Consider the following 27,756-nt stretch of genomic DNA (forward strand, 5'->3'; position numbering starts at 1 on the left):
TCTTTAGTCTAGACTTAAACTGAGAGAGTGTGTCTGCATCTCGAACAGTGTTTGGGAGAATATTCCATAGTTTAGGAGCCAAATAGGAAAAGGATCTTCCTCCTTTAGTGGATTTTGATATTCTAGGAACTATTAACAAGCCAGAATTGTGTGATCGTAATAAACGTGATGGAATATAGTGTGGTAGAAGATCACTTAAGTACTGCGGAGACCATTCAAACTTTGTACGTAGTTAACAGAATATTAAAATTAATACAGAATTTAACAGGTAACAATGTAACGATGATAAAATGGGGCTAATATGATCATATCTCTTGGTTCTCGTCAGCACTCTGGCTGCTGCATTTTGAACCAATTGAAGTTTATTTATTGATCTTGCTGGACATCCTCCCAGTAATGCATCACAATAATCTAGTCTTGAGGTCATGAACGCATGAATTAGTTTATCAGCATCAGCAACAGAGAGCATGTGCCGTAATTTAGCAATATTTCTGAGGTGGAAGAATACTGTGCTACAAACATTGGTAATTTGATTTTCAAAGGACAGATTGGTATCAAATATAACACCTAATTATTCACTGAAGAAGATGATGTAACAGTACATCCATCAGAGACAAATTATATTGTAGTGGATTATTTTTAGAGGTTTTTGGTCCAATAATTCGTTCCTCTGTTCTAACAGAATTGAGAAGAAGGAAATTTCTGGCCATCTGATCTTTGGAGAGTCCAATTTTGAGAATTGTGAAATCTCATCAGGTTTTGAAGAAATATAAAGTTGTGTATCGTCAGCATAGCAGTGGAAACTTATTCCACGATTCCTGATAATATCTCCCAGGGGAAGCATATACATGGAGAAAAGCAGAGGCCCTAAAACTGATCCCTGTGGCACTCCATACTTTACTTTTGTTTGGTTTTACAACTCCTGGTTTACATATACAAAGTGGTAGCGGTCTGCTAAATATGACCTAAACTAAGCTAATGCAACTCCACTAATGGCAACATAATTCTCCAGCCTATTCAAGAGAATGTCGTGATCTATCGTGTCGAATGCAGCACTAAGATCTAAAAGCACTAGAAGAGAAATGCAGCCGCGATCAGATGATAAGAGTCATGTGTAACTCTGATAAGTGCAGTCTCTGTAATGTGATGAGGCCTAAATCCTGACTGAAATTGTTCATATATACTATTTCTCTGTAATGAACATAGTTGGGAGGACACTACCTTGTCTAGTATTTTCGACATAACAGGGGATACCTCTTTTAAGAGCTTAGTTGGTATAGGATTTAACATGAATGTTGTGGTGCCGTAGTGGACTAAAGCACATCACTGGTAATCAGAAGGTTGCTGGTTCGATCCCCACAGTCACCACCATTGTGTCCTTGAGTAAGACACTTAACTCCAGGTTGCTCCGGGGGGATTGTCCCTGTAATAAGTGCTCTGTATAATACATTGGTAGCAGAAGGTCACTGGTTTGACCCCCACAGTCACCACCATTGTGTCCTTGAGTAAGGCACTTAACTCCAGGTTGCTCCGGGGGGATTGTCCCTGTAATAAGTGCTCTGTATAATACATTGGTAATCAGAAGGTCACTGGTTTGACCCCCACAGTCACCACCATTGTGTCCTTGAGTAAGACACTTAACTCCAGGTTGCTCCGGGGGGATTGTTTCTGTAATAAGTGCTCTGTATAATACATTGGTAATCAGAAGGTTGCTGGTTTGACCCCCACAGTCACCACCATTGTGTCCTTGAGTAAGACACTTAACTCCAGGTTGCTCCGGGGGGATTGTCCCTGTAATAAGTGCTCTGTATAATACATTGGTAATCAGAAGGTCACTGGTTTGACCCCCACAGTCACCACCATTGTGTCCTTGAATAAGACACTTAACTCCAGGTTGCTCCGGGGGATTGTCCCTGTAATAAGTGCTCTGTATAATACATTGGTAATCAGAAGGTCACTGGTTTGACCCCCACAGTCACCACCATTGTGTCCTTGAGTAAGACACTTAACTCCAGGTTGCTCCGGGGGGATTGTCCCTGTAATAAGTGCTCTGTATAATACATTGGTAATCAGAAGGTCACTGGTTTGACCCCCACAGTCACCACCATTGTGTCCTTGAGTAAGACACTTAACTCCAGGTTGCTCCGGGGGGGATTGTCCCTGTAATAAGTGCTCTGTAAGTCACTTTGGATAAAAGCGTCTGCCAAATGCAGAAATGTAAATGTTGTGGCTTTTTATGTTTTGATAAGTTTTGTTAGCTCTTCATGACCTATGTCAGAGAAGGATTGAAGTTGCATGTGAGGAAAATTATTAGACACTGTTTTCTGAGGTGCTGTGACAGATGATTGCATAATTCCTATTTTATTTCTGATTATTACATTTTATCAGTAAAGCAATTCATGAAGTAATTACTCTTGTGCTGTGACATAATATCTGTTTCTGTTGAGGCTTTATTCCTAACCAATTTAGCCACAGTACTGAATATACTGAATAAACATCTAGGATTGTTGTGGTTATTGTCTATGAGTTTACTAAAATATGCTGACCTGGCAGCTTTTAATACCTGTCTGTATCTACAGACACTATCCTTCCATGCACCGCAAAATATCTCTAATTATGTATTCTTCCACTTGCGCTCATTGTGTGATCATTGTACCATGGTGCAGGGCTTATTTCTTTAATATATCTGAACGATAGCATGGTGTAGATTGAGTAACATTAGCTGATGAGAGACGAGGTAATGATCCGAGATGTCATCGCTCTGCTGCAGAATTTCTACATTATCAACATCTACTCCATATGACAGAATTAAATCTAGCGTATGATTATGGCGATGAGTTGGTCCTGTTACATTTTGTCTGACTCCAAGAGAGTTGAGAATATCGATAAATGCTAATCTCAATGTATCATTTTCATTATCTATGTGAATGTTAAAGTCACCAACAATTAAAGCTCTATCTACAGTAACTACAAGATCTGATAGAAAAATAGCAAATTCACCAAGGAAATCAGAATAAGGCCCGGGTGATCTATACACTGTAGCAAGGACAATAGATCGACAGATTTTTTATTTATATCTGGTGTCACGTTAGCATCATTTGTTCAAAAGACTTACATTTATATCCTGTCCTCTGAGTAACACCAAAAACTTCACTGTAAATTGTAGCAACACCTCCTCCTCGACCCTTCAGACGAGGCTCATGTTTATAACAATAACCTGGGGGAGTAGATTCATTTAAACTAATATATTCATCCGGTTTAAGCAGGTTTCAGTCAAACAGAGCGCATCCAATCTATGATCTGTAATCATTTCATTGACAATTAGTGCTTTGGTAGAAAGAGATCTATTGTTTAGTAGCCCTATTTTTAATTTGTTTGTTTTGTTCAAGTTTGACCTTAATAAAATTGTTTCAAAATTATTTAGTGAGGGTTTTGTGGTTGGTAGTTCGGGAAAAGACACAATCTCTATGAGATATCTAGGTGATACAGTCTCTATGTGTTGTAGTTTATGTGACTTGAGTGACGTCTCAAGGCAGCTAGCAGACGTTCGGATTAACCAGTTTGTCTGCTTTCTGACCTGGGCCCCAGTTAGTCAAATACTCTTATTATTAAGACTATGAGCCAAATTACTAGAGAGGAGAGTGGCACTTTCCCTGGAGGGATGGAGTCCATCTGTATTTAGCAGGTCAGGTTTACCCCAAAAACTCTTCAAGGCAGCTAGCAGATGTTCAGATTAACCTGTTTGTCTGCTTCCTAAAGTGTGTTTATTCAAGCACGTCTTTGTGACTAACAGCATTTATTGTCATGTGTCACGCCGAGACGTCTTAAAGGTCACACATCTGTTGCGGGTAGATGAGCAAAATTACTCGTATTTGAAATACATTTGGACGAGGAGCTTGCGAAATGGATTGAGCCTCGTCGAATTTTGTGTGCTATTACACACCCTGGGCGCAGATAAAAAACAACAAACATTCATAAAATCGCTCGTAGAAAATGCTCTTAACAGCTAAGATCAAAAGTTATTGGGAAACGAGTCCCAGAACTCTTTGAATATGCGTGTTTTGGAGAAGCGCTTTCATTGCAATCGTGCAGCGTAGCTCACTAAAATCAGACGCGCACCTGCGGCTTTTCTTTCATCTGGTCTTCAAAATATAATCACACATGCTTCTTCAAACACACATCTTTGTGTCTACTTTGATGTCATATATCAATCAGAGAAGTCTCGCCCTTCACAGTGACTGGTACATCAGCACAATGACCCGGCACTGCACGAATCTGCATTTGGCAGCTGTTAATTTCACACCTTGTTCACCAGGAGTCGGCTGTATGACAAATTTGGGAGAAAGGAAATCAAAACAGTGTCATTGACTTCAAGCTTTGCAATCACACCCACATTTTTTGCAGGAAAATTAACTCTAGAAATGTTTAAAAGATCATGTGTTGGTGAATCGTGAGACACCCGGTGAGCCACTTTTTTTAACAAAGAGCCACTTGAGTCATAGGTTCCCGACCCCTGTATTAGTGGATCTCTGCAGCCATCTACTGGTTATTATTGTCATGACAGGATTTCATGAAGTCATGTTACTGCTGTTGTTTTGCACCAGCTGGCATCAATCTGCCCCAATACATCACACTTTCTCATATCTTCTTAACGTTTCAACTTACAGAACTGTATTTCTTTTACTCTAGTGAAATTAACATAAATGTGCTTATTTGCATATCCAAATGAATTGTGTGAATGAGAAATAATATCGAAATAGCATCAAATTCCATACGTATATAAATGACATGTTTATTGCTTTCTGGCAAATACGTGTGAATCTAAAACAGTGCTCAGGGGTTCATTATTCTGGTTATAATAAAGTAGAAAATGTATTTTTTTTGTTCCGCATTGTTTAAAAACAACAACAAATGTCTTGCCCGAGGCACTTCTGTATTACTGTCAACGATTCTATTCTTCACATGAACGCGCAGAACAAACAGGAGGCGGCTCAGGAAGCGAGTACGTGTGCGCGCCGCCGAGACAATTCCGTGAGTTGTGTTTGCTACGTGCAGTGAATGTGAAGGAAGCTTTCACAGGAGTCAGCGCGAAGGAAAAGCCTGTATTTACCGCTTTTGAATGTTCATATCTGTGATATTTCATCATGCATGTAGACTTTGAGAAGCTGCGGATGAGCGGCGCGGGGAAAGCCATTGCTGTTCTCACGAGCGGAGGAGATGCTCAAGGTAAAATTAACATGTATTAAAAAATATAGTACCCGACCAAATATAGACAAGTCTCACTCTACAAGAAAATCTGACTGTTGCTGTGGTATGCCTAATTTTGGGCAGTATAGGCGCGTGCACCATTGTCATTACTAACGCGTTTGAAATCAGCTGTATTTTTAGGCATCATGGGAACGTGCCTATGACTCCCTAAAAATGCTGCAGTGATCCCTGTATGTATTGAGCACAGTCCATGTGTCTCTCACTACCTGTTTTTGAGGCATTCACTGCCATTCAAACTCACTGACACTCTATGCAACAATGCTTTTAATGATTTACTGCAAAGTTTCATGTGTTACTTATCCAGATTTATGCAAGAAAGAGTTATAGCTTCGTGTGCATTTTCTGGGTTTGATTGTATTTCACGGGAGAATAAATATATAGAGCACGAGTATTGCACACAGTGAGTGTTATGCAATGTATTTGATCAGCTCAGCAGCAGTCTGTGTCATGACCCCTGTAAAGTGTCCATGCATGTTTCATGTGATCCAGTTATGCATTTTGTATTTTTATTTCTTTGCACAGGCTGTTCTTTCCAAATGAATGTACATATGGAAATGCCAGAGAAAAACATGCATGAGCAGTTAATGCATTTTGCTTTGCATCTACAGACAGTGGGCCTGTAATTGTTGCATCAAACAAAAATAGAGATAATCTCACTTTTAGATGCATTGTAACCTGGTTATCTTACACCGGTCATTAGCATAGAACATATTGATAACACAATGATTTGTGTTATTTCCTACAGGTATGAATGCTGCCGTTCGTGCTGTAACACGTATGGGTATCTATGTGGGCGCCAAAGTTTACCTTATATATGAGGTAAGAAATGCTCCAATTGCACCGGAGTCACAGATGTGTTCTGTGATCCTGAAGCACTGCTTGATGTTTTTACAGGGTTATCAAGGCTTGGTAGATGGAGTTGACCACATCAAACTCGCCAACTGGCAGAGTGTCACCAACATCATTCAGCTTGTGAGTACGAGAGTTTATAAATGTTTATGTCGCATGTATTTACTGAGCTGTCAAGACGGTGTGATTTAAAGTCCACATAAAGCGGCATTTGCAACCTGTTTGATTTACTTCAGATTAATTTCCTCTTTTGTTTATAATGATTAGCATTCTTTGTGCATATCGCCACCTTATGGGGAGAGCGGAACATTTCTAGAGGAAAAAAAGACTTGTATATTGATCTGTTTCTCACCCACATCATATAACTTCTGAAGACATGGATTAAATGTCTTATGAACCCCCATCAAATGAATCCCCTTAAATGACTGGAAATGCCATTTGAAATTCATTGTTCAAAAATGTTAAGAAATTAAATTAGATCAAGTTTAATTGTAACGCTGACTTCTCAATGATATCACGTGTGCACAGTCAGTTTCCGCTGTTTGAGCAGGAAACATGGAGATCTTTGTCTAACATTCTTTGCTGTGTCTTTGTGCACATTTAAACTGACAGTAGCAGGAAACAGGATTGAAATGAAAGCATCTGTGTTTAGAGAGGAGATTACATCTGTGAGATTACAGCACTGTTATCATGTACAGTCTCATTGGTCATTACACCAGTTACATTATACAGTGTACTACTTAAAGTAAAGTGAAAACATTACGTACTAATGAACATTTCCAGAATAGTGTGCTTCAGTGTTGCCTAAAGACCTCATGGATTAATTCAGTAAGTGATGTCCATTTGTTATCTCAGTAATAAATAGTTTGCATATTTAGTCCAATTCAGTATAAAAATGTCTTTAAAAACCTCACGGAACCTGTTAAGATTGTATTCTGGTCAACCCCCCCCACCCCTGATCATTGAAAATGTTCAATACCTCAAACATAAAGTTCTGAACCCCAACCAAAATTCTTGGATCTTTACTCATCCCCAAAAAACATGTGTTGTGTCCCCGTCTTCTGATTGGCATTGCCAGCAGGTGGGTGTGGCTTTAAGACCAATCTATACAATCTAGGGGAGGTCCAATAGTATCGATGTAAAATCTTTCATCTCTAGATGCAGACTTGATGTATTTTAGAGTCCTAGTTGATGTATTTTAGAGTCCTAGTTCACATTCCCTCCTCTAATACAAGTCTAGATCTTTCTCCAATAATCTCTTGAGAGAAGTTGAAGCTCCGCCCCCAGACTCTGAATTATCAGGGAGTAACACACTGATGCCTCGTGACCTTTTCCAAAACCAGTAATCACCCCTCCAGAGTATCTGCTGCTTTAGGAGGGTGTATGCTACTCCCAAAAACAGTACAGAGCAGGTGGTGCAGCTGTAAAGAACTGAGATCTGAGAATCCTAAAACGTTTGAACACATTCTCAAAAGATCTCAACACTCTCATACAGGACAGTAGTAACCCCCCTCACAATCCACCCTGACCAGCAGAAAGGGGACTTATTAATATGTCATTTAGGGTTCAGCCATATGCTGGAGGCAACATTTAAATAAATGTCCAAATTAAACACTTACTGGACACAACACTGTCAGAGCCAAAGCGTCGGATTTAGACCAATTGACTCTGCATCCTGAGGACTTGGAAAAGGAATTAATAATTCTGTGGAGGCAAGGCAAAGGTCTAATGGGGTCAGAGACGAATAATAAAATATCATCTGCGTGAAGCTGAAGTTAATGCGCCACACATCCCACCATCACCCCTGGAAAATCATCCTCCTTTCTTATTGTGGCTGCTGATGGTTCCAGGACAAGACAGAACAATAATGGGGAAAGAGGGCAACCCTGCCGGTGCCCCTATCCGGAGTAAAATAATCTGAAATTAATCAATTTGTTTGTGCCGCCGCTACAGGGTGTCAATAAACTAACCTAATCCTTCCAATAAAAGTATTCCCAAACCCGTATATTTCTAAAATCTTAAAAAGATAATCCCATTCTTCCATATCAAATGCCTTTTCAGTGTTAAGTGACAAACTCCAGCCAACAGGAGGTATAAGCACAAGAACATGCAGATTCATTCACAAACTGTCAACAAGTGGAACAAGCACATAAACAAAAGATGTTCAGATTCCTCAGACAGTCAAATGAATGTTCAGTGAGCCGGCTGTTTCATAAGTGCAGCAGATGACTTAATCCTTCAAATGTCCTGCAAAAATACTCCACAAAACAAACTCCATCCAACAGGAGGTATAAGCACAAGGAACATGCAGATTCATCCACAAACTGTCCCGAAAGATTGCTACTTCACAAAACAAACTCCAGCAGAACCAGCACAAAAAGAAACAAAAAAGGCGTCCATTTTCCTCGGACTGCCAAGTGAATATTCAGTGAGTCGGGTCCACTCGGCTGCAACGTGAGTATCACACAATGTCTTACTCATCCCATTGTCTCTATGAAGGACATCGCTTGCTGTGGTCATGTAAACATTTTGAGGTCATTCTTGGCATCTATTCCCAGTTTGGCCGGGAACATCAGTGCAAAAGCGACCTTCCGCTGATGTAAGAGATTCTTGCATTCCTTGAATCGATCTCGTTTCTCTCTTGTTGAATTCACAAAGTCTGGGAAAAAGAAAATGCTGTGATTCTTCCAAGAAAGCCTTCCTTTACTCCTCGCCTCTCGTAACACCAGATCCTTATCGGATGATCTCAGACATTTGGCCAGAACTGATCGGGGCCTCTCTCTCCCTCTGTGGATCTCCGAGCCGGGACTCTGTGAGCTTGCTCGATTTCCAGCTTATGGCCTGTTATGTTGAGTAGATTCGGGAAGAGCCGTCTAGGAATTTCACCATATCTCGACCTTCTATGTTGTTCGGACGTTGTTTTGCCGATTACGATTCTCAAGGTCTTCCAACTTTTTCCAAATGCATTCCAAGTCTTGGTTGCTAGCGGATTAGCAGCTAATTCCCTCTCTGATGACTCCAGATAATCGATCCGTCTCTCGACGTCCGGCAATCTTGTAACCAACTCTGAGAATTTAGTCTCCATGGAAGTGATCGATCGATGTATTAAGTTTCAATTAAACATCAATTCATGCTGGATTTCTGAATGAAGTCCGGGGCTTTCGGCCTGCCGCTGAGGGGAATCATCTTGAGCATGTAAGTGTCTATAATATCTCCAGTGCTCGAGGATTTTTAATTCTTTGACATATTGTCTTCTTCAAACAGTTAAGAATTAGGGTGTATCAAATCTCACCGGTTTATGGCATAAATATGATTAAAACTAGCAAAGTGTGCAGAGCTCACCGATCACACGTCCGCTCCTCACATGGCGTCACGTGACTCCCAGGAAATTCCATAAAGACGATTAAGCCATTGTGACATTATAGTACGAGTAATATTAAAGTGTGTTGTTCTGAACAAAGCCCATGGGTTATAACATTTCTCCATTTAATGAAATGTCATTGATGTCAGGGTGGCACAATCATTGGCAGTGCCCGCTGTAAGGCCTTCACCACACGAGAGGGGCGTCTAGCGGCGGCATTTCACCTGGTCCAGCGAGGCATTACGAATCTGTGCGTTTGTGGAGGAGATGGCAGTCTGACGGGAGCAAACATCTTCCGCAGCGAGTGGAGCGACCTGCTGGCACAGCTGGTGACACAAGGTAAGATGTGATTGCTAACAGTACTGGTGCAGAAATTATTTTATTATAGATTTCAGCTTTGAAAGACTAAAGCGAGAGATCGCTGCCGTGTGTCTCTCTCTGTTGTTTGCTTTAATAACACTCCGCTTGTTTCAGTACAGCTGCATCAGTAGTGCTTCTGTTTGCACGCCAAGACCGTCCGCTGTCTCAACTTTAAATGTGGGAACAAACATTTCCTCCGCTGCCCTCAATATGTGTTTAATTAATTACATTTAAATAAAAAGAAAAACAAGATGTCACTTAAAGGTTGCTTATGTTTTTTTTTTTTTTATGTCAAATTAGCTTTTAAAACTAGGTTGATGCATGTTGCAGATACGACTGGCTAAAATATAGATTTTCTGATGAATCGTTCTTAAAATAAACAACCTCGATATTGATTCTTAAATCCCAAGATTGAACTTTTACTCTATGCACAGCGCTCTTCAATAATGATAGGAAATCACTCACATATGTGACCAAATTTCACACTACGTGACAAAAAATATCAGTGATTGTGCACTGGCTGGGAAATGTTCATATATCACTCAGTAATGATTGTGTAGTATATTGATGAAGTTCAGCAGTTTACAGTCAGTTGTTGATTGAAACAACAAAAATCGACCAGTTTAAAGAATGGCATCTTTTCTCGTTAACATGCGCTCACTGGCTGATGCCGGTAGTCTTAAAGAGACGGTACCGATTTAACTTGTGTTCTATTTGTCCGTATTTATCTTGGCAAACACTTTCATCACAAGTAACATGTTACTTAAAAAGCAGCTTTAATACTGTGCAATACTGTATATTGAATGATAATTTCAGGTCTGGCCATAAATTCCAACATAAGGTCTGGCTGTTGAACAAACATGACTTAATGTACTCTTGCCTAAGATGTATTTTATGTGCGCATCTTCGGCAACATTTGTATTGTAACAATAAACACCAAAGGCACGGCGGCCCCTCAGCACACGAGAGCAGAAGGAAAACAACATCTGTGTTTATCAAGCGCTGAAACTTGGTGCAGAACAATCTGGAATAATGTTAAACATTGTAACTGTCACACTGTTTTTTAATTAACTTGACACAGTGTCTAAAAATGTGCCGGTCCTCCATGAGACGCTGAAGAAACAGCGAGACGAGGTGCAGCAGGAATGGACGTTCATCCAGCGTGTTTACACAGGAAAACAATGGAAAAACAGAGCACCCAGACACAGGCAAAAACACGATTGGTGTGAACGGCCCCTAACTCATCCATTCGCGTGTATCTGTGAGCGAGAGCGTGTGTGTGAAACAAGTTCAGATCATAGACTGTAAAAAAGATGGCCGACACCCCTTCACTCTTTTCCATTGGTGAGAACTGAAGCCGCCAGTGTCCCGATATGGCGCTGGCATCTTGGGACTTGAGTCTGCGCAGTTGCGATTTCGGGACCAGACCTGCGCAGTAGTGAGCAGGAAGTAAAGCCGTGAAATCAAGGCCCCGCCCTCACTCTCGCTGAATCAATCACAAGGACACGCCCCTGCACTTTTGACTTATGATGGTGTGAAATAATTAATTATAGAAATTTAGATATTACATTTAAAGCTCCAATCTCCTCAGTCCTCCGAAGATCCCGAAAAAAGTCCGTTGGTGCTTCAGTGACTACTTCGCTCAGAGAACCTGTCAATCACAGCTGTCAATCATGATGTCACAGCAGCGTTTTTATAGCATCAAATAACTAAAAACAAACTTATTACCGGGGTGGGTATACTTCTGTCATACCACGCACGGGACATTTTAGTTTATAAACAGATTTAGCGCTTATAACTTTCTTCCCAAAAATTCAGAAATATTATGTATTTTTTGTACTTTGTAATTGTGGTGAAAAATAACTGTAGTGAAGTTGAATACTTCATTTTTAATCAACACAAGTAAAAGTACTATTATTTATTTCTACTTAAAGTAGAAACATTTGCTCAAGGACTGTAATGAGAGTAGGGCTGCAACTAACGATTATATTGATAATCGATTCATCTAAAGATTATTCTGCGATTTACTGCAACGATTAATCATCAGCTCTTAATCGATTATTCAGCTTGTGTCTCGACTTAAAAGGTTGTATTAAAAGTGCTTACTAACAATAAAGAGGATAAAATCATCTTTTAAAAACACCTCTAAATGACATTCACTGAATTAAAGGAGAAACATACTTAAAGTTTAATTCAGTAAAAAAATTCACTGCAATAAATCCTCTAGTTAAAAGTGTTTTTCTCTTGTTTTCCATTTAAAATATCTAAAAATCCTTAAAACAAGAAACATTTACTTGAGAAGCAACATCATTAAAGTGTCATGTGATCTCATGTTACGTTAAATGAGATCAAACGACTGTTCCACAAAGAACATTTTTTGTCAAAAAAACTAGCTGGATGTCTTTGATCGTTTGGATATGTGTCCAGCGATCTGCGCCTGTGTGTGTTTGACTGTTCATCGTGCGATGACTATGTATGTGCGTGGACTTTTGAACCACTCATAATACGATTCAAGCTTTGCATAGAAACTGTTACTGAAGAATGGTGCAGTTAAAAACACTTGGACGCAAAAACGTGAATAAACGTTCATTCATGAATATTTTTTATGTCATGACTATTTGATGTACTTGACTGAACGGTTTAATATATTCAGATGCAATTTGTTTAATGTTTGTTATTTGTAAACTGTGAAATTTAGCTTTTAAAGTTTGTTCATTCTCTTCTGACTGGGTTTCAGATATGGCTGTATTTGAGGGGCTGGACTGGAACTCAGGGAACATCATTAATAAAACAAAAAGCATTTCATAAACCCTTTAAGACCGTTCATATTTTTAGCATTTTGACATTATTGTCGAGACACCTTTCACTCATCAGTACCACAACTCATCCAGATGTTTTACTTTTACTTTTACTTTTTTGAGAGGCTTTGTAGCAAGTCATTCTTCTGTATTCTCTGAGTTTTGTCTTATTTTAGATCGACTTGTCTCTAAACATCACTTGGTTGTTTTACATGTCAGAAGTTATGTAATGTGGAGCAGACTTTATATTGATAGTCACTCGTCTGGGAAATGAGATTTTAATAGCAGAGAAACAGGTTGATTTTTAGTTGTATTTTGTGTTTTAGGGCGAATCACAGATACTCTGGCACAACAGCACACTCACCTGAACATAGTGGGTCTCGTGGGCTCCATCGATAATGATTTCTGTGGGACTGACATGACGATCGGCGCTGATTCTGCTCTGCATCGAATCATGGAAGTTATTGATGCCATCATGACCACTGCACAAAGGTTTAAACACACACTAACCACCTAGAGTTATCACTCGAAGTGCCAAACATGAGTAACAGTTGCTATTGGCAAATGCATGTGTGACATGAGAAACGTGTGTGACTCCAATGAATGTGTGTTGTTTTCAGTCATCAGAGAACGTTTGTGCTGGAGGTGATGGGACGCCACTGCGGGTACGTCCTGTTTGCTGGACTCATTTACATTCTCAGTCTGTCTGATCGGGTCTGATGTGGTGCTGGTTCTGTTCTCGGGTTCTGCAGGTATCTTGCGGTGGTGTCTGCTCTGGCGTCCGGCGCTGATTGGCTCTTCATCCCAGAAGCTCCACCAGAGGACGGTTGGGAGGATCACATGTGTGCTCGACTGGGAGAGGTGAGACGAGACTTGATGGTTCTGTAAATTATTCAATACAATTTTATGTGCAAGTCAATTGTCATCATTAAATGAAATTACATAATTGTATATATCAGCTGATCACTGGTGTGTTTGATCTGACAGAGTCGCAGTAAAGGAAATCGTCTGAACATCGTGATCATCGCAGAAGGAGCCATCGACAAACGCGGCCAGCTGATCTCATCAAACTATGTTAAAGATGTGAGACAGCTTGAAATATCTGTCTATAGCAGCATCAGTCTATCTGACGACTGTTCTGTCATGTGCCTTTTTCATTGTCGTTGTTCACCTGTCTGTCTCTTCAGCTTGTGGTTCAGAGGTTGGGTTACGACACACGTGTCACTGTTCTCGGTCACGTTCAGAGGGGAGGAACTCCGTCTGCATTTGATAGAGTTCTGGTGAGTCTGTAAATGATGATACAGATTAGCTTCAGCTGAAGCTGATGATGTTCCTGAAACAGTCTGTAGAGATTATTCAGAACTGAGGGATCAGTTTGAGAATGTGTGATTGGATGGAACAAGATGAGGTGTTTATGTTTTACTCTTTGAAACAATGTTACTTACTGTATTCTTGCTTTTGTTTAAAAGTGATTTCATATTTTGTGTATTTCTGTCTCAATGTACCGTTTACATGTTTATTTGTTTGATCATAGACAGACAGACAGACAGACAATTAGAATGACCATCAGACAGACATAGAAAGATAGACAGATAGACAGTTAGATAGATTGACAGACAGACAGATAGACCATCAGACAGACAGATATATAGATAGACAATGAGATTGACCATCAGACAGACAGACAGATAGATAGATAGACAGACAATGAGATAGACAATGAGACAGACAGACGGACAGACAGACAGACAGATAGATAGATAGACAATGAGACAGACAGACAGATAGATAGATAGACAATGAGACAGACAGACCGATAGATAGACAATGAGACAGACAGGCAGATAGATAGATAATGGATGGATAGATAGATAGACAATGAGACAGACAGATAGACAATGAGACAGATAGACAATGAGACAGACAGATAGACAATGAGACAGACAGACAGACAGATAGATAGATAGACAATGAGACAGACCGATAGATAGATAGATAGATAGATAGACAATGAGACAGACCGACAGATAGATAGATAGATAGATAGATAGATAGATAGATAGACAATGAGACAGACCGACAGATAGATAGATAGATAGACAATGAGACAGACCGACAGATAGATAGATAGATAGATAGACAATGAGACAGACCGACAGATAGATAGATAGATAGATAGATAGATAGATAGATAGATAGATAGATAGATAGATAGACAATGAGACAGACAGATAGCTAGATAGAGAGATGGATAGACAATGAGACAGATAGATAGATATACAATGAGACAGACAGATAGATAGACAATGAGACAGACAGACAGATAGACAATGAGACAGACAGACAGATAGATAGATAGACAATGAGACAGACCGACAGATAGATAGATAGATAGATAGATAGACAATGAGACAGACAGACCGACAGATAGATAGATAGACAGACAGATAGATAGATATACAATGAGACAGACAGATAGATAGACAATGAGACAGACAGACAGATAGATAGATAGACAATGAGACAGACCGACAGATAGATAGATAGATAGATAGATAGATAGATAGATAGATAGACAATGAGACAGACAGACAGATAGATAGATAGATAGACAATGAGACAGACAGACAGATAGATAGATAGATAGACAATGAGACAGACAGACAGATAGATATACAATGAGACAGACAGACAGATAGATAGATAGATAGACAATGGATGGATAGACAGACAATGAGACAGATAGATAGATAGATAGACAATGAGACAGATAGATAGACAGATAGATAGATAGATAGACAATGAGACAGACAGACAGATAGATAGATAGACAATCAGACAGACAGATAGATAGATAGATAGACAATGGATGGATAGATAGACAATGAGACAGATAGATAGATAGATAGATAGACAATGAGACAGACAGACAGACAGATAGATAGATAGATAGATAGATAGATAGATAGATAGACAATGAGACAGACAGACAGATAGATAGATAGATAGATAGATAGATAGACAATGAGACAGACAGACAGATAGATAGATAGATAGACAATGAGACAGACAGACAGATAGATAGATAGATAGACAATGAGACAGACAGACAGATAGATAGACAATGAGACAGATAGATAGATAGATAGACAATGAGACAGACAGACAGACAGATAGATAGACAATGAGACAGACAGACAGACAGATAGATAGATAGACAATGAGACAGACAGATAGATAGATAGACAATGAGACAGACAGACCGATAGATAGATAGATAGACAATGAGACAGATAGATAGAGACCGACAGATAGATAGATAGATAGATAGATAGATAGATAGACAATGAGACAGACAGACCGACAGATAGATAGATAGACAGACAGATAGATAGATATACAATGAGACAGACAGATAGATAGACAATGAGACAGACAGACAGATAGATAGATAGACAATGAGACAGACCGACAGATAGATAGATAGATAGATAGATAGATAGATAGATAGACAATGAGACAGACAGACAGATAGATAGATAGATAGACAATGAGACAGACAGACAGATAGATAGATAGATAGACAATGAGACAGACAGACAGATAGATAGACAATGAGACAGACAGACAGATAGATAGATAGATAGACAATGGATGGATAGACAGACAATGAGACAGATAGATAGATAGATAGACAATGAGACAGATAGATAGACAGATAGATAGATAGATAGACAATGAGACAGACAGACAGATAGATAGATAGACAATCAGACAGACAGATAGATAGATAGATAGACAATGGATGGATAGATAGACAATGAGACAGATAGATAGATAGATAGATAGATAGACAATGAGACAGACAGACAGACAGATAGATAGATAGATAGATAGATAGATAGATAGATAGACAATGAGACAGACAGACAGATAGATAGATAGATAGATAGATAGACAATGAGACAGACAGACAGATAGATAGATAGATAGATAGACAATGAGACAGACAGACAGATAGATAGATAGATAGACAATGAGACAGACAGACAGATAGATAGACAATGAGACAGATAGATAGATAGATAGACAATGAGACAGACAGACAGACAGATAGATAGACAATGAGACAGACAGACAGACAGATAGATAGATAGACAATGAGACAGACAGATAGATAGATAGACAATGAGACAGACAGACCGATAGATAGATAGATAGACAATGAGACAGATAGATAGAGACAGACAGATAGATAGATAGATAGATAGATAGATAGACAAATGAAACTGACCAACAGACAGATAGATAGATAATGGATGGATAGATAGACAATGAGACAGATAGATAGATAGATAATGGATGGATAGATAGACAATGAGACAGATAGATAGATAGATAGATAGATAGATAGATAGATAGATAGATAGATAGACAATGAGACAGATAGATAGATAGATAGATAGACAGATAGACAATGAGATAGATAGATAGATAGATAGATAGATAGATAGATAGATAGACAGACAGACAATGAGACAGACAGACAGACAGACAGACAGACAGATAGATAGATAGATAGACAATGAGACAGACAGACAGATAGATAGATAGACAATGAGACAGACAGACAGACAGATAGATAGATAGATAGATAGACAATGAGACAGACAGACAGACAGATAGATAGATAGATAGACAGATAGACAATGAGACAGATAGATAGATAGATAGACAGATAGATAGACAATGAGACAGACAGACAGACAGATAGATAGATAGACAATGAGACAGACAGATAGACAGATAGATAGATAGACAGATAGACAATGAGACAGATAGATAGATAGATAGACAGATAGATAGATAGACAATGAGACAGACAGACAGACAGACAGATAGATAGATAGACAATGAGACAGACAGATAGATAGATAGATAGATAGATAGATAGATAGATAGACAATGAGACAGACAGACAGACAGATAGATAGATAGATAGATAGATAGATAGATAGATAGACAATGAGACAGATAGATAGATAGACAATGAGACAGACAGACAGACCGATAGATAGACAATGAGACAGACAGACAGACAGATATTTAGATAGACAGATAGATAGATAGAATAAATATAAATTTATAACATTGAACTTTGTATTACATTACCTTGGAGTGAGTTTTTAAAATGGAGTTACTACAGATGCGATGAGGCTTCTACCCCGCTGCTGAGGGAGAGGCTGAGGATTTAGCCTGTTTCTCTCTTCTTACTGCTGTTATCAAAGCGCTCTATATTTTATCTTCCTTAATCGTTGATATATTCTTTTGCTGTTGGAGCAAACGGGTGAGCAAACACGACATTTGTTGTGCTCTCCCCTTCACCGCCATTCAAGTTTACACAACTATGATTCCACTTGCGCACGGATATGTGAAAAATGTCCAGAGATAGATGGATAGATCAATAGACAATGAGACAGACAGACAGACAGACAGATAGATAGATAGACAATGAGACAGACAGATAGATAGATAGATAGATAGATAGATAGACAATGAGACAGACAGACAGATAGATAGATAGATAGATAGACAATGAGACAGATAGATAGATAGATAGATAGATAGATAGATAGATAGACAATGAGACAGACAGACAGACAGACAGATAGATAGATAGATAGACAATGAGACAGACAGATAGATAGATAGATAGATAGACAGATAGACAATGAGACAGATAGATAGATAGATAGACAGATAGATAGACAATGAGACAGACAGACAGACAGATAGATAGATAGATAGACAATGAGACAGACAGACAGACAGATAGATAGATAGACAGATAGACAATGAGACAGAGATAGATAGATAGATAGATAGACAGAGAGACAGACAGATAGATAGATAGACAATGAGACAGACAGACAGACAGACAGATAGATAGATAGACAATGAGACAGATAGATAGATAGATAGATAGACAATGAGACAGACAGACAGATAGATAGATAGATAGATAGATAGACAATGAGACAGACAGACAGACAGATAGATAGATAGATAGATAGATAGATAGATAGACAATGAGACAGATAGATAGATAGACAATGAGACAGACAGACAGATAGATAGATAGACAGACAGACCGATAGATAGACAATGAGACAGACAGACAGACAGATATTTAGATAGACAGATAGATAGATAGAATAAATATAAATTTATAACATTGAACTTTGTATTACATTACCTTGGAGTGAGTTTTTAAAATGGAGTTACTACAGATGCGATGAGGCTTCTACCCCGCTGCTGAGGGAGAGGCTGAGGATTTAGCCTGTTTCTCTCTTCTTACTGCTGTTATCAAAGCGCTCTATATTTTATCTTCCTTAATCGTTGATATATTCTTTTGCTGTTGGAGCAAACGGGTGAGCAAACATGACATTTGTTGTGCTCTCCCCTTCACCGCCATTCAAGTTTACACAACTATGATTCCACTTGCGCACGGATATGTGAAAAATGTCCAGAGATAGATGGATAGATCAATAGACACACTATATCATGTGGGACATTATGGTGCAATAGCAGCCAGACATACTATATAAAATTCCTTTGAACAAATCCATCTGTCTGTCTGTCTGTAGAGCAGTAAGATGGGTGTGGAGGCCGTGGTGGCGCTGTTAGAAGCCACTCCAGAGACTCCAGCGTGTGTCATCGGCCTGTCGGGGAATCAAGCCATGCGGCTGCCGCTCATGGAGTGTGTGAACATGGTGAGCCCACACCTGATCTTTGACCTCTGACCCTGCACGAGCAGAGGACCGCTTCAGATAGAGTCAGAACCTACAGACAGCTTTTATTTTCTGCATTATTTTGTGCTTTTAGACGAAGGAGGTGCAGAAAGCCATGAATGAGGAGAGATTTGAAGAGGCCATTCAGCTGCGAGGAAAGTGAGTTTTGTTCCGTCATCTGTTTGTTTGTTCACATGAATGAATCTCCGTAATGGCTCATGATTTCTTCCGTCGTTGCAGGAGTTTTGAGAACAACTGGAACACGTACAAGCTTCTAGCTCATCAGAAACCTGCTCAATCAAAGGTCTTTATTATGTTTCAATACTACAACTTCTGTTTCTTAAAGAACTCCTGGGACAGAAGTCAAATTGTTGTCTTGTTGTTGTTAAAAATAGAAATGCACTTTGAGGATGTTTATTATGGTTTCTCCTTAGAGTAATCACTCGATGGCGATTCTGAACGTTGGAGCTCCGGCCGCAGGGATGAACGCCGCTGTGAGGTCAGCGGTCAGGGTGGGACTCGCTCAGGGTCACAGAGTTTACACCGTTCATGACGGGTTTGAGGGGCTCGCCAAGGGAGCGGTGAGAAACACAAACCTGACATACGCTTGAGCCCTGTGCCGTATGAGTGAGAACAGGAAGTGACACGACTGTTTTTCTGCAGTTGATGGAGGTGCACTGGCATGATGTGGCCGGATGGACGGGTCAGGGCGGGTCACTGCTGGGCACCAAACGGTCAGTTCTGTGATTTTCTTTCTTTCGTTCAAACCAGCCGCCGCTTGGTCTTTATTTCTACTGCGTTACACTGGTTAGCCCCACACATGATGACATCATTGGTCCAAAATCTCACTCTGCATAGCTGTATAGCAAAAACAATCTAATCTGATTGGCTGTGATAATGTCAAACAGTGTTTTTAGTTTCAGTTTGGACAGATAAATGACATCAGAAACATCACACCTGGTTTGGAGTGTTAGGTCACATCCACAATAACATGCTTTTTCAGTTGAAGTATACGGATAAAGAACGCATTTTCCAAAGTCTTCGTTTTCACCAGTGGACAACGGCGCTCCAGTGTGGATGAGAGGCATGAACGTAGCAAAATCGATGTGTGTAGGGGCCGTTCACACTGTTTTTCAGTTGTTTTCCCAAGTAAACATGCATTAGATCAGTGGCCTCAAACGTCTGATGTCCGGTGCGCTCGCAGCACTTATGTAAACAAAGACGTTCTCCTGCGCGCCAGTTTCAATTGGGAAAAAAGGGGAATTAACACTTACATTTCTGTCTGTTCTTCACAACACTATCGAATGGCTTCAGAAGAATTGAAATATAAGGCATGAGTGTTATGACGACTTTAAGTTGCTTTTATGGTGCTTGGACCTCCACAAACATGATCCTCTCATCCCTCAATCTTGTGTTTCACTGATGAAAAAATTTGTTCTGGTTTTGAACGACAAGTGTGAGTAATGATGGCAGAAATTGTCATTTTTAGGTGAGTTCTTTCATAGATTGCTCCTGCACAGGATTAACTATATGGGTATTAAGGCACATATTATTATTACAGTGTTTACTAAACATTTTCAGTATCATTACACAGGTGCATATTATTGTCCAGAGGTGCGAACCACTACTGAAACAGCGCGTAGGTGGCTCCGTCATGTGATGATTGTTACTTTTCTCAGCGCTGGTCCGGATGGGCCAATCGCAGTCATTTATTATTGCTGGATGAGGGTTTTAAAAATAGTTTTATAGATGCTGCTGAGGCAGATTTCCATTCACGGGTATAAATCCTTGCAATTATCAGTTTTTATTAAAAATATGCATCCAGTGTAAAAATTTCTCAATGAGATATAAAACTTTTACATATTTAAAGGAATATTCTGGTTTCAATACGAGTTAATCTCAATCAACAGCATTTGTGTCATAATGTTGATTACTGCAAAAATTCATTTCGACTCGTCCCTCCTTTTCTTTATAAAAGAAGTGAGACACTCACAACGGAAGTTTGGATTTCCGAGCGCCCCCTGGAGGCGTAACTGTGTTACAGTCAGTGGCTGACAACATGTGTTCATGTCTGGAGGTCCTGCAGCAGTATCACTTTTTATTTATCATTTTTTCTTTTGATATTGTGAAAGTATATAAACATTAAAAATGTTTTATTATGAAACACAGAAAGTATACACAATAACAGAATAGTGTTGGCCTTGTGACGAAACTTCATTCATTCAGATCGGTTTAAATGAGAGTGTTTAGTTATAAAACTTTGTTCGTGACATAATGATGAAAGTGCAGTTAATCTTTAAAAAGTATTTTTTCCATAATGTTTGATTAGATTATTATTAGGGGCATAAATAGTTTTCTTGTTTCAAAGGAGGGGCGTGACCCAAATAAATCGAGAAGCACTGCACTAGAGGGACATCTTCCACCCGTTGTGCCGCGTCGTTGTTGTTGTTGTTGTTGTTGTTGTCTTCAGGATCTCGCGCAGGATCGACGTGTCCATTTAAAAGAACTTCAACTGTTCAAAGCTGCGTTCTGCATCCCGCTTCTTTCGTTTTTGGCTGTGATTAGAATGTATTTATTCATTTGTGTTTTCTAATCGTTTCAGAACTCTTCCCAACTCCTGTATGGAGAACATTGTGGCGAATATTGGAAAATACGGCATTCAGTCTCTGCTGGTGATTGGTGGATTTGAGGTAAAAATACCTTGAATATCTACAGAATTGTTAACTTATTTATTTTCAAGATAATTTTTATGGGCTTTTGGCTTTAATGGGATAGGGAAAGTAGAGAGGTGACAGGAAATGAGAGTGGGAATGGGATCAGGAAAGAACCTCACGAGCCGGGACTCAGTCGGGTCACCCACGATGCATCAGCACCACGTGTCATGAGCACAGCCCGCTTATTGGTCACTTATATTCATGCGTAATGCAGCAGGCATGTGTTTGTGTGTGTTTGTGTATGTGGGTGTTTCATTTATTTTTGACACTTTTCAAATGTGTTTTTTTTGTCTAGATTTGACTGCTTTAGTCCCAGACCCCGACTTTCAATATTAAACTAAGAAAATATGAATTATTACATGTTTAAAACACTGATCATCTAAAACATATTGAAATGGTTTCTGTTTATTTCACTATTTATTGTGTGAAAATTATTTCTACTAATTTGTCAAAAATTATGACAGTTGTGACATCGTTTCAGCTCACCAATTAATGTTATCCCTAATAAACCTGATCAAATGTTAGTGCACTTGTTACTCAAGAGGACAGAAGTGTGAGTGAAGAGCACGATTGAGATGAGATATGAGACAAAACACCGACAAATTAAGATAAATATCACTTTTATTGGCCGTCATTTCCAATCAAAGTGTGAAAATCTGATTTAATTGTGTGTGTTTAGGACACATGAAATGTTCACTTTGAAATGAGTCTCACCAAGACAAAGAAGTGATTCATTGTATTTGAACAATGTAAAAAATGTCATTTCCATCAGCGTCATTAAACACAACACAGAATTTGGGATGTTCTGTTATTTTCTCCTGTAATTCACGCAGGCGTATGAAGGAGTTCTGCAGCTGGTTGAAGCTCGCGGCCGATATGATGAACTCTGCATCGCCATGTGTGTGATGCCTGCCACAATCAGCAATAACGTCCCGGGCACAGACTTCAGTTTGGGTGCAGACACGGCAGTGAACGCCGCCATGGAGGTGAGATGTTAGAAGTGAACTTGGAAACAGTTCCACACCGCAGCTTTCAAGACTGTTGACTGATTGCGGTTTATTTCTGATGTTCTCAGAGTTGTGATAAAATCAAGCAGTCTGCGTCAGGAACCAAACGGCGAGTCTTCATCGTGGAAACCATGGGGGGATATTGTGGTTACCTAGCAACCACTACAGGCATCGCCGTGGGCGCAGACGCTGTGTACATCTTTGAGGAGCCGTTCAACATCCATGAGCTCGAGGTGATCTGCTAATGTGTTGACTTTATGCTTCTGCTCACAGGTTTGGAGTTATTATAAGTATATGTTTGCAAATGCAGTTTTATTGCATCAGTTATTGGAAAACGTGTAATTAAATCAAACAATCACGTGTTGTCTTGTTAAATGTTTCAGTATATCATATCTGACTGTTTCTCTCACAGACAAACGTGGAGCATCTGACAGAAAAAATGAAGAACGATATTCAGCGTGGACTCGTGCTGAGGTGACGCGCACAGATATTGTTCCACTCTCTTTGTGTTTGGTTCAGGTGTGTTAACACATCTCATTGTGTCTGTAGGAATGAGAAGTCTCACAAGCACTACACGACCGATTTCATTCACAATCTGTATTCTGCCGAGGGGAAGGGCGTCTTCGACTGCAGGGTCAATGTGCTGGGGCACCTGCAGCAGGTCAGTCGTCTGTGATCATGTGACCAGCACACAGACAACTCACATTATATTTATTGATTATATTCTAATGTATTGCAACGTGTTGTTTCATCTCTGTGTGTAGGGTGGGGTGCCAACACCGTTTGACAGGAATTTTGGCACTAAACTGGGAGTGAAGGCTGTCCTGTGGCTCACAGAGAAGATGAACGCTACTTACAGACAGGGTGAGAGGTGCAGGAATAAAGTCTGTTTTACAGGAACAAATAAGTATATTGGACTTGTGTCACACTAGCAGTCTAAAGGACACACAACTGAAATGATGTTTCTCGTGATTTTAAAAACTCCTTGTATGTGTGGCACACTCGGCAATGAAGCTCATTGTGATTAAATGCTTCAAATTAGTTTTGCAGATAAATATAGATTGTGTGTTTTAATGTGCGAGTTGGAACAGACAGTGAAAGAAAAGCATTCAACAAGTGTTTAATTAAAAAATAATTATTATTATTAATTAGGCCATTAAAAAACACTTTTGAAATGGATGAGTTATTGCTAATAGTGAAGGAAAAGCAGTGAACCAGTGTTTTTATTTAACTTTAATTATTTTTATTATTGCTATTTATAATATCATTTATTATTATTATTATTATTATTAATTTCTATTAATAATATATATTTTTTTTAATGGATGAGTTGTTGCAGATAAGTGTTATTAGTTATTAATATTATTTAATGTATTCATAGAGTAGTTAATTATTTATTATGTTTATGATATATTTGTATTAATAATATGATTATTATTAATTACTATTAATAAAAACATTTTTGAAATGGATATGTTGTTGCAGATAGTTATATTATTATTATTATAGTTACTTATAATATAATTTATTATTATTAATAATAATTACTATTAATTAAAAATAAATTTTATGAAATGTATGAATTGTCACATAGTGAAGAAAAAGCAGTGTACACGTGTTATTAATATTATTTAATGTATTAATATAGTATTTAATGATTAATTATTTGATATATTTGTATTAATATGATTATGTACTATTAATTAAAAATAAGGATGAGTTGTTGCAGATATTGAAGGAAAAGTAGTGAACAAGTGTTATATTATTTATAACGTTTGTATTTATTATTATTTATAATATAGTTTTATTATTTATCACTATTAATTTTAAATACATTTTAAGAAATGAGTTGTTGCAGATATTGAAGGAAAAGCAGTGTACACGTGTTGTTAATTATTATAAATGTATAAATGTTTTATTATTATTTAAGAACATCACTACATAGTTCCCATACTTCATAGTTTTGAGAAGTTTACTATTATTCTAAAAATACAGAATGAGCGCGTGCCCGAACGTTTGAGTGGAAGAATATATTCACATAGTCGGGATTTGAACATCAGTATTCTTGTGCATTTCAGGCCGTGTGTTTGCGAACGCTCCCGACACCGCCTGTGTGATTGGCATGAAGAAGAAAGTGATGTCATTCAGTCCCGTCACAGAGCTCAAGTCACACACAGACTTCGAGTAAGTGCCACATGTCTCGCCTCATGAATAATTAACAGCGTCCAGGAATGAGGTCACTCAAAATGAGCTCTGATAAAATGGACATTTATACACAAAACTGAATTTAAAATGCATCATGCAACCTGATGAGGTCATGTGACAATATAGCATACTGCTGTATGAGACACTGCATACTGTGCGTACTTCTTTTAAAAAATAGTAGCTAGTATATACTTCCCCATATGTAGTATTCAGTATCCCATTCCAAACATCTCCATGTTCCTGCAGACACCGGATGCCGAAGGAACAGTGGTGGTTGAACTTGCGGCCGATGTTGAAGATGTTGGCCAAATATCAGACCAGCTTTGACGAGTATGTGACAGGAGAGATCGAACACGTGACGCGTCGCTCCCTCAGCATCGAGACTGGATTTTGAAAGCTTGCAAACTCTCTCTGTGTGTGTCTCTCTTTCTCTCTCTCTCTCTCTCTCTCTCTCTGTGTGTCTCTCTTTCTCTCTCTCTCTGTGTCTCTCTCTCTGTGTGTCTCTCTCTCTCTCTCTCTCTGTGTGTCTCTCTCTCTCTCTCTCTCTGTGTGTCTCTCTCTCTCTCTGTGTGTCTCTCTCTGTGTGTCTCTCTCTCTCTCTCTCTCTGTGTGTCTCTCTCTCTCTCTGTGTGTCTCTCTCTCTCTGTGTCTCTCTCTGTGTGTCTCTCTCTCTCTCTCTGTCTCTGTCTCTCTGTGTCTCTGTCTAAATGAACTCTGAATACCTCTGAATAAACGTAATCCTGTAATGTTCATAACTGCATTAATGGTGCTTTATTAAAACACTGTTATTAACAGAACAGTCATGAATTATTCTCATCATCAAATGTGAAAAATCTTTTTCTATTTTCACAAATAAGTAAAATGCCAAGTTAACGTTATATCAATGTCTTATGAGTGATTCAGCACATGTGTTTTGTCTAGTATTCATTATCTTTGATCGTGAGTTATAATATATATAATGAATCACAGTTTGCATGAAAGATATTTGATGTATGTTTCAGAGAGGAATGTGCACTAATGCAGAAGGTTTGAAGAAATGGTTTATTGTGAAATGTGCTGCTGATCGGCTCTTGTAATGAATCCTGTCGTCTGATGATTAGTGCTTATTGAAATGATCTTTTTGTGGTTGTGAATTCCTTATATGTGCTTTTTCTCCATATTCCTCGACTCTTGTAGTTTCTTTATTCCACTGATCGTGTATGAACGTGTTTTACTGATGTATTGAACGAGTCCTGTGTTTCTCAGTCTCTTATTGACCCGTAGAAATGCTAACCCAAAATCATGTTTACAGATCTGTTCTGCATGTGTGATCCTTTAAAGATGTGCTTCAGTGAGAAAACCTCAAATAAAAACATTGATTTGCTGCTGATTAACAGAAGTCTTGAGTGGGGATTTATGTACATCATTATTATGTTTTACGGTAAAGTATGAAATCTGCTTCTAGATCAAGTGAAAAAATTAAACGAATTAAAAATGTAGAGATTTGTTGTACTTTATTTTAATCTATAAATATATAAGAAACATTATTTTATTAGAGGAGGCTGTACATCCATAAAGTGTAACAATAATTTAAAAGTTATAATTTATTATAAACTTAATATTAAAGCTGAAGTTTGTAACTTTTTCTGTGGTTAAAAACTTTCTCCAAGTTTAACATGCAGAGACGATTATAAGCACAGTATGCAGCACAAACTGCTCTGAATGTAAAGATATTTCTATATTATTACTATCACAATTCATGCAAAGATGACAAAATTTAAATGTATTAAACATATATTTAATAACAAAATAGAAAGATATGTTATCAATATCTGTAGAATAATTAAATTAGGCAGCTTTGCTTCAGTAAAGGGTGCAAAAATAAAGAATAAATTGCTGATCAATGTCCCTCAATGAGCACAAGAAAACATTTAGTTAATTTTTATATTGTAACTTTCAGGAGGACTCATGCTGCGTACTGTATTTCATGCATAGGTGAACTTTCTCTTAATGCGTCTCTGTGGTGCTATACAAATTCCTGTTTGTTTTGAGTGACCTGTGATACCATTGACTCAACCAATGGCGTGAGTTGGGGGCGTGGCTATCAATGTGTTTGACCAATGGCAGACGGGGCGTATTCAGAAAGCTTTTTTGAAAGCAAAGTTTATTTTTGCAATTTCGTTTGGTGGCGCAGAAATAACAAACTTCAGCTTTAATTTACTGTACTGTATATGAACTATGAATTTATATATATATATATATATATATATATATATATATATATATATATATATATATATATATATATAATTATTAATATACTATATATTTATGGTAAACAAGGACATAAATATTGATCTGTTTCTCATCCACACTTATCAGATCACTTCTGAAGACATGGAATAAACCAATGGAGTTATATGG

At 38.5% G+C, this 27,756-nt stretch overlaps 1 protein-coding gene across 1 annotated transcript; it reads left to right on the plus strand.

Moving 5' to 3' along the window:
- The first annotated feature begins 5,013 nt into the window (after window positions 1-5,013).
- LOC127632520 (ATP-dependent 6-phosphofructokinase, liver type-like) lies at window positions 5,014-26,824 on the plus strand. Its single transcript, XM_052111140.1, has 22 exons — window positions 5,014-5,226; window positions 6,014-6,087; window positions 6,163-6,240; window positions 9,628-9,817; window positions 12,963-13,128; window positions 13,257-13,301; window positions 13,389-13,497; window positions 13,624-13,719; window positions 13,824-13,916; window positions 19,284-19,409; window positions 19,522-19,586; window positions 19,668-19,731; window positions 19,862-20,008; window positions 20,091-20,161; window positions 22,030-22,117; window positions 22,975-23,127; window positions 23,217-23,381; window positions 23,561-23,622; window positions 23,698-23,809; window positions 23,913-24,012; window positions 25,227-25,332; window positions 25,600-26,824. Exons 1-22 carry the CDS (start codon window positions 5,145-5,147, stop codon window positions 25,745-25,747), a joined length of 2,340 nt encoding a protein of 779 aa, XP_051967100.1. The 5' UTR covers window positions 5,014-5,144; the 3' UTR covers window positions 25,748-26,824.
- The last annotated feature ends 932 nt before the right edge of the window (window positions 26,825-27,756 follow it).

Source organism: Xyrauchen texanus, chromosome 39, assembly GCF_025860055.1.
Source record: "Xyrauchen texanus isolate HMW12.3.18 chromosome 39, RBS_HiC_50CHRs, whole genome shotgun sequence".
Classification (NCBI taxonomy): domain Eukaryota; kingdom Metazoa; phylum Chordata; class Actinopteri; order Cypriniformes; family Catostomidae; genus Xyrauchen; species Xyrauchen texanus.

Coding starts and splice junctions, on each gene's coding strand:
- LOC127632520 (XM_052111140.1), top strand. CDS start 5,145: ATGCATGTAGACTTTGAGAAGCTGCGGATGAGCGGCGCGGGGAAAGCC. Junction 6,088..6,162: donor AAGTTTACCTTATATATGAG/GTAAGAAATGCT, acceptor ATGTTTTTACAG/GGTTATCAAGGCTTGGTAGA. Junction 19,410..19,521: donor TCATGGAGTGTGTGAACATG/GTGAGCCCACAC, acceptor TTGTGCTTTTAG/ACGAAGGAGGTGCAGAAAGC.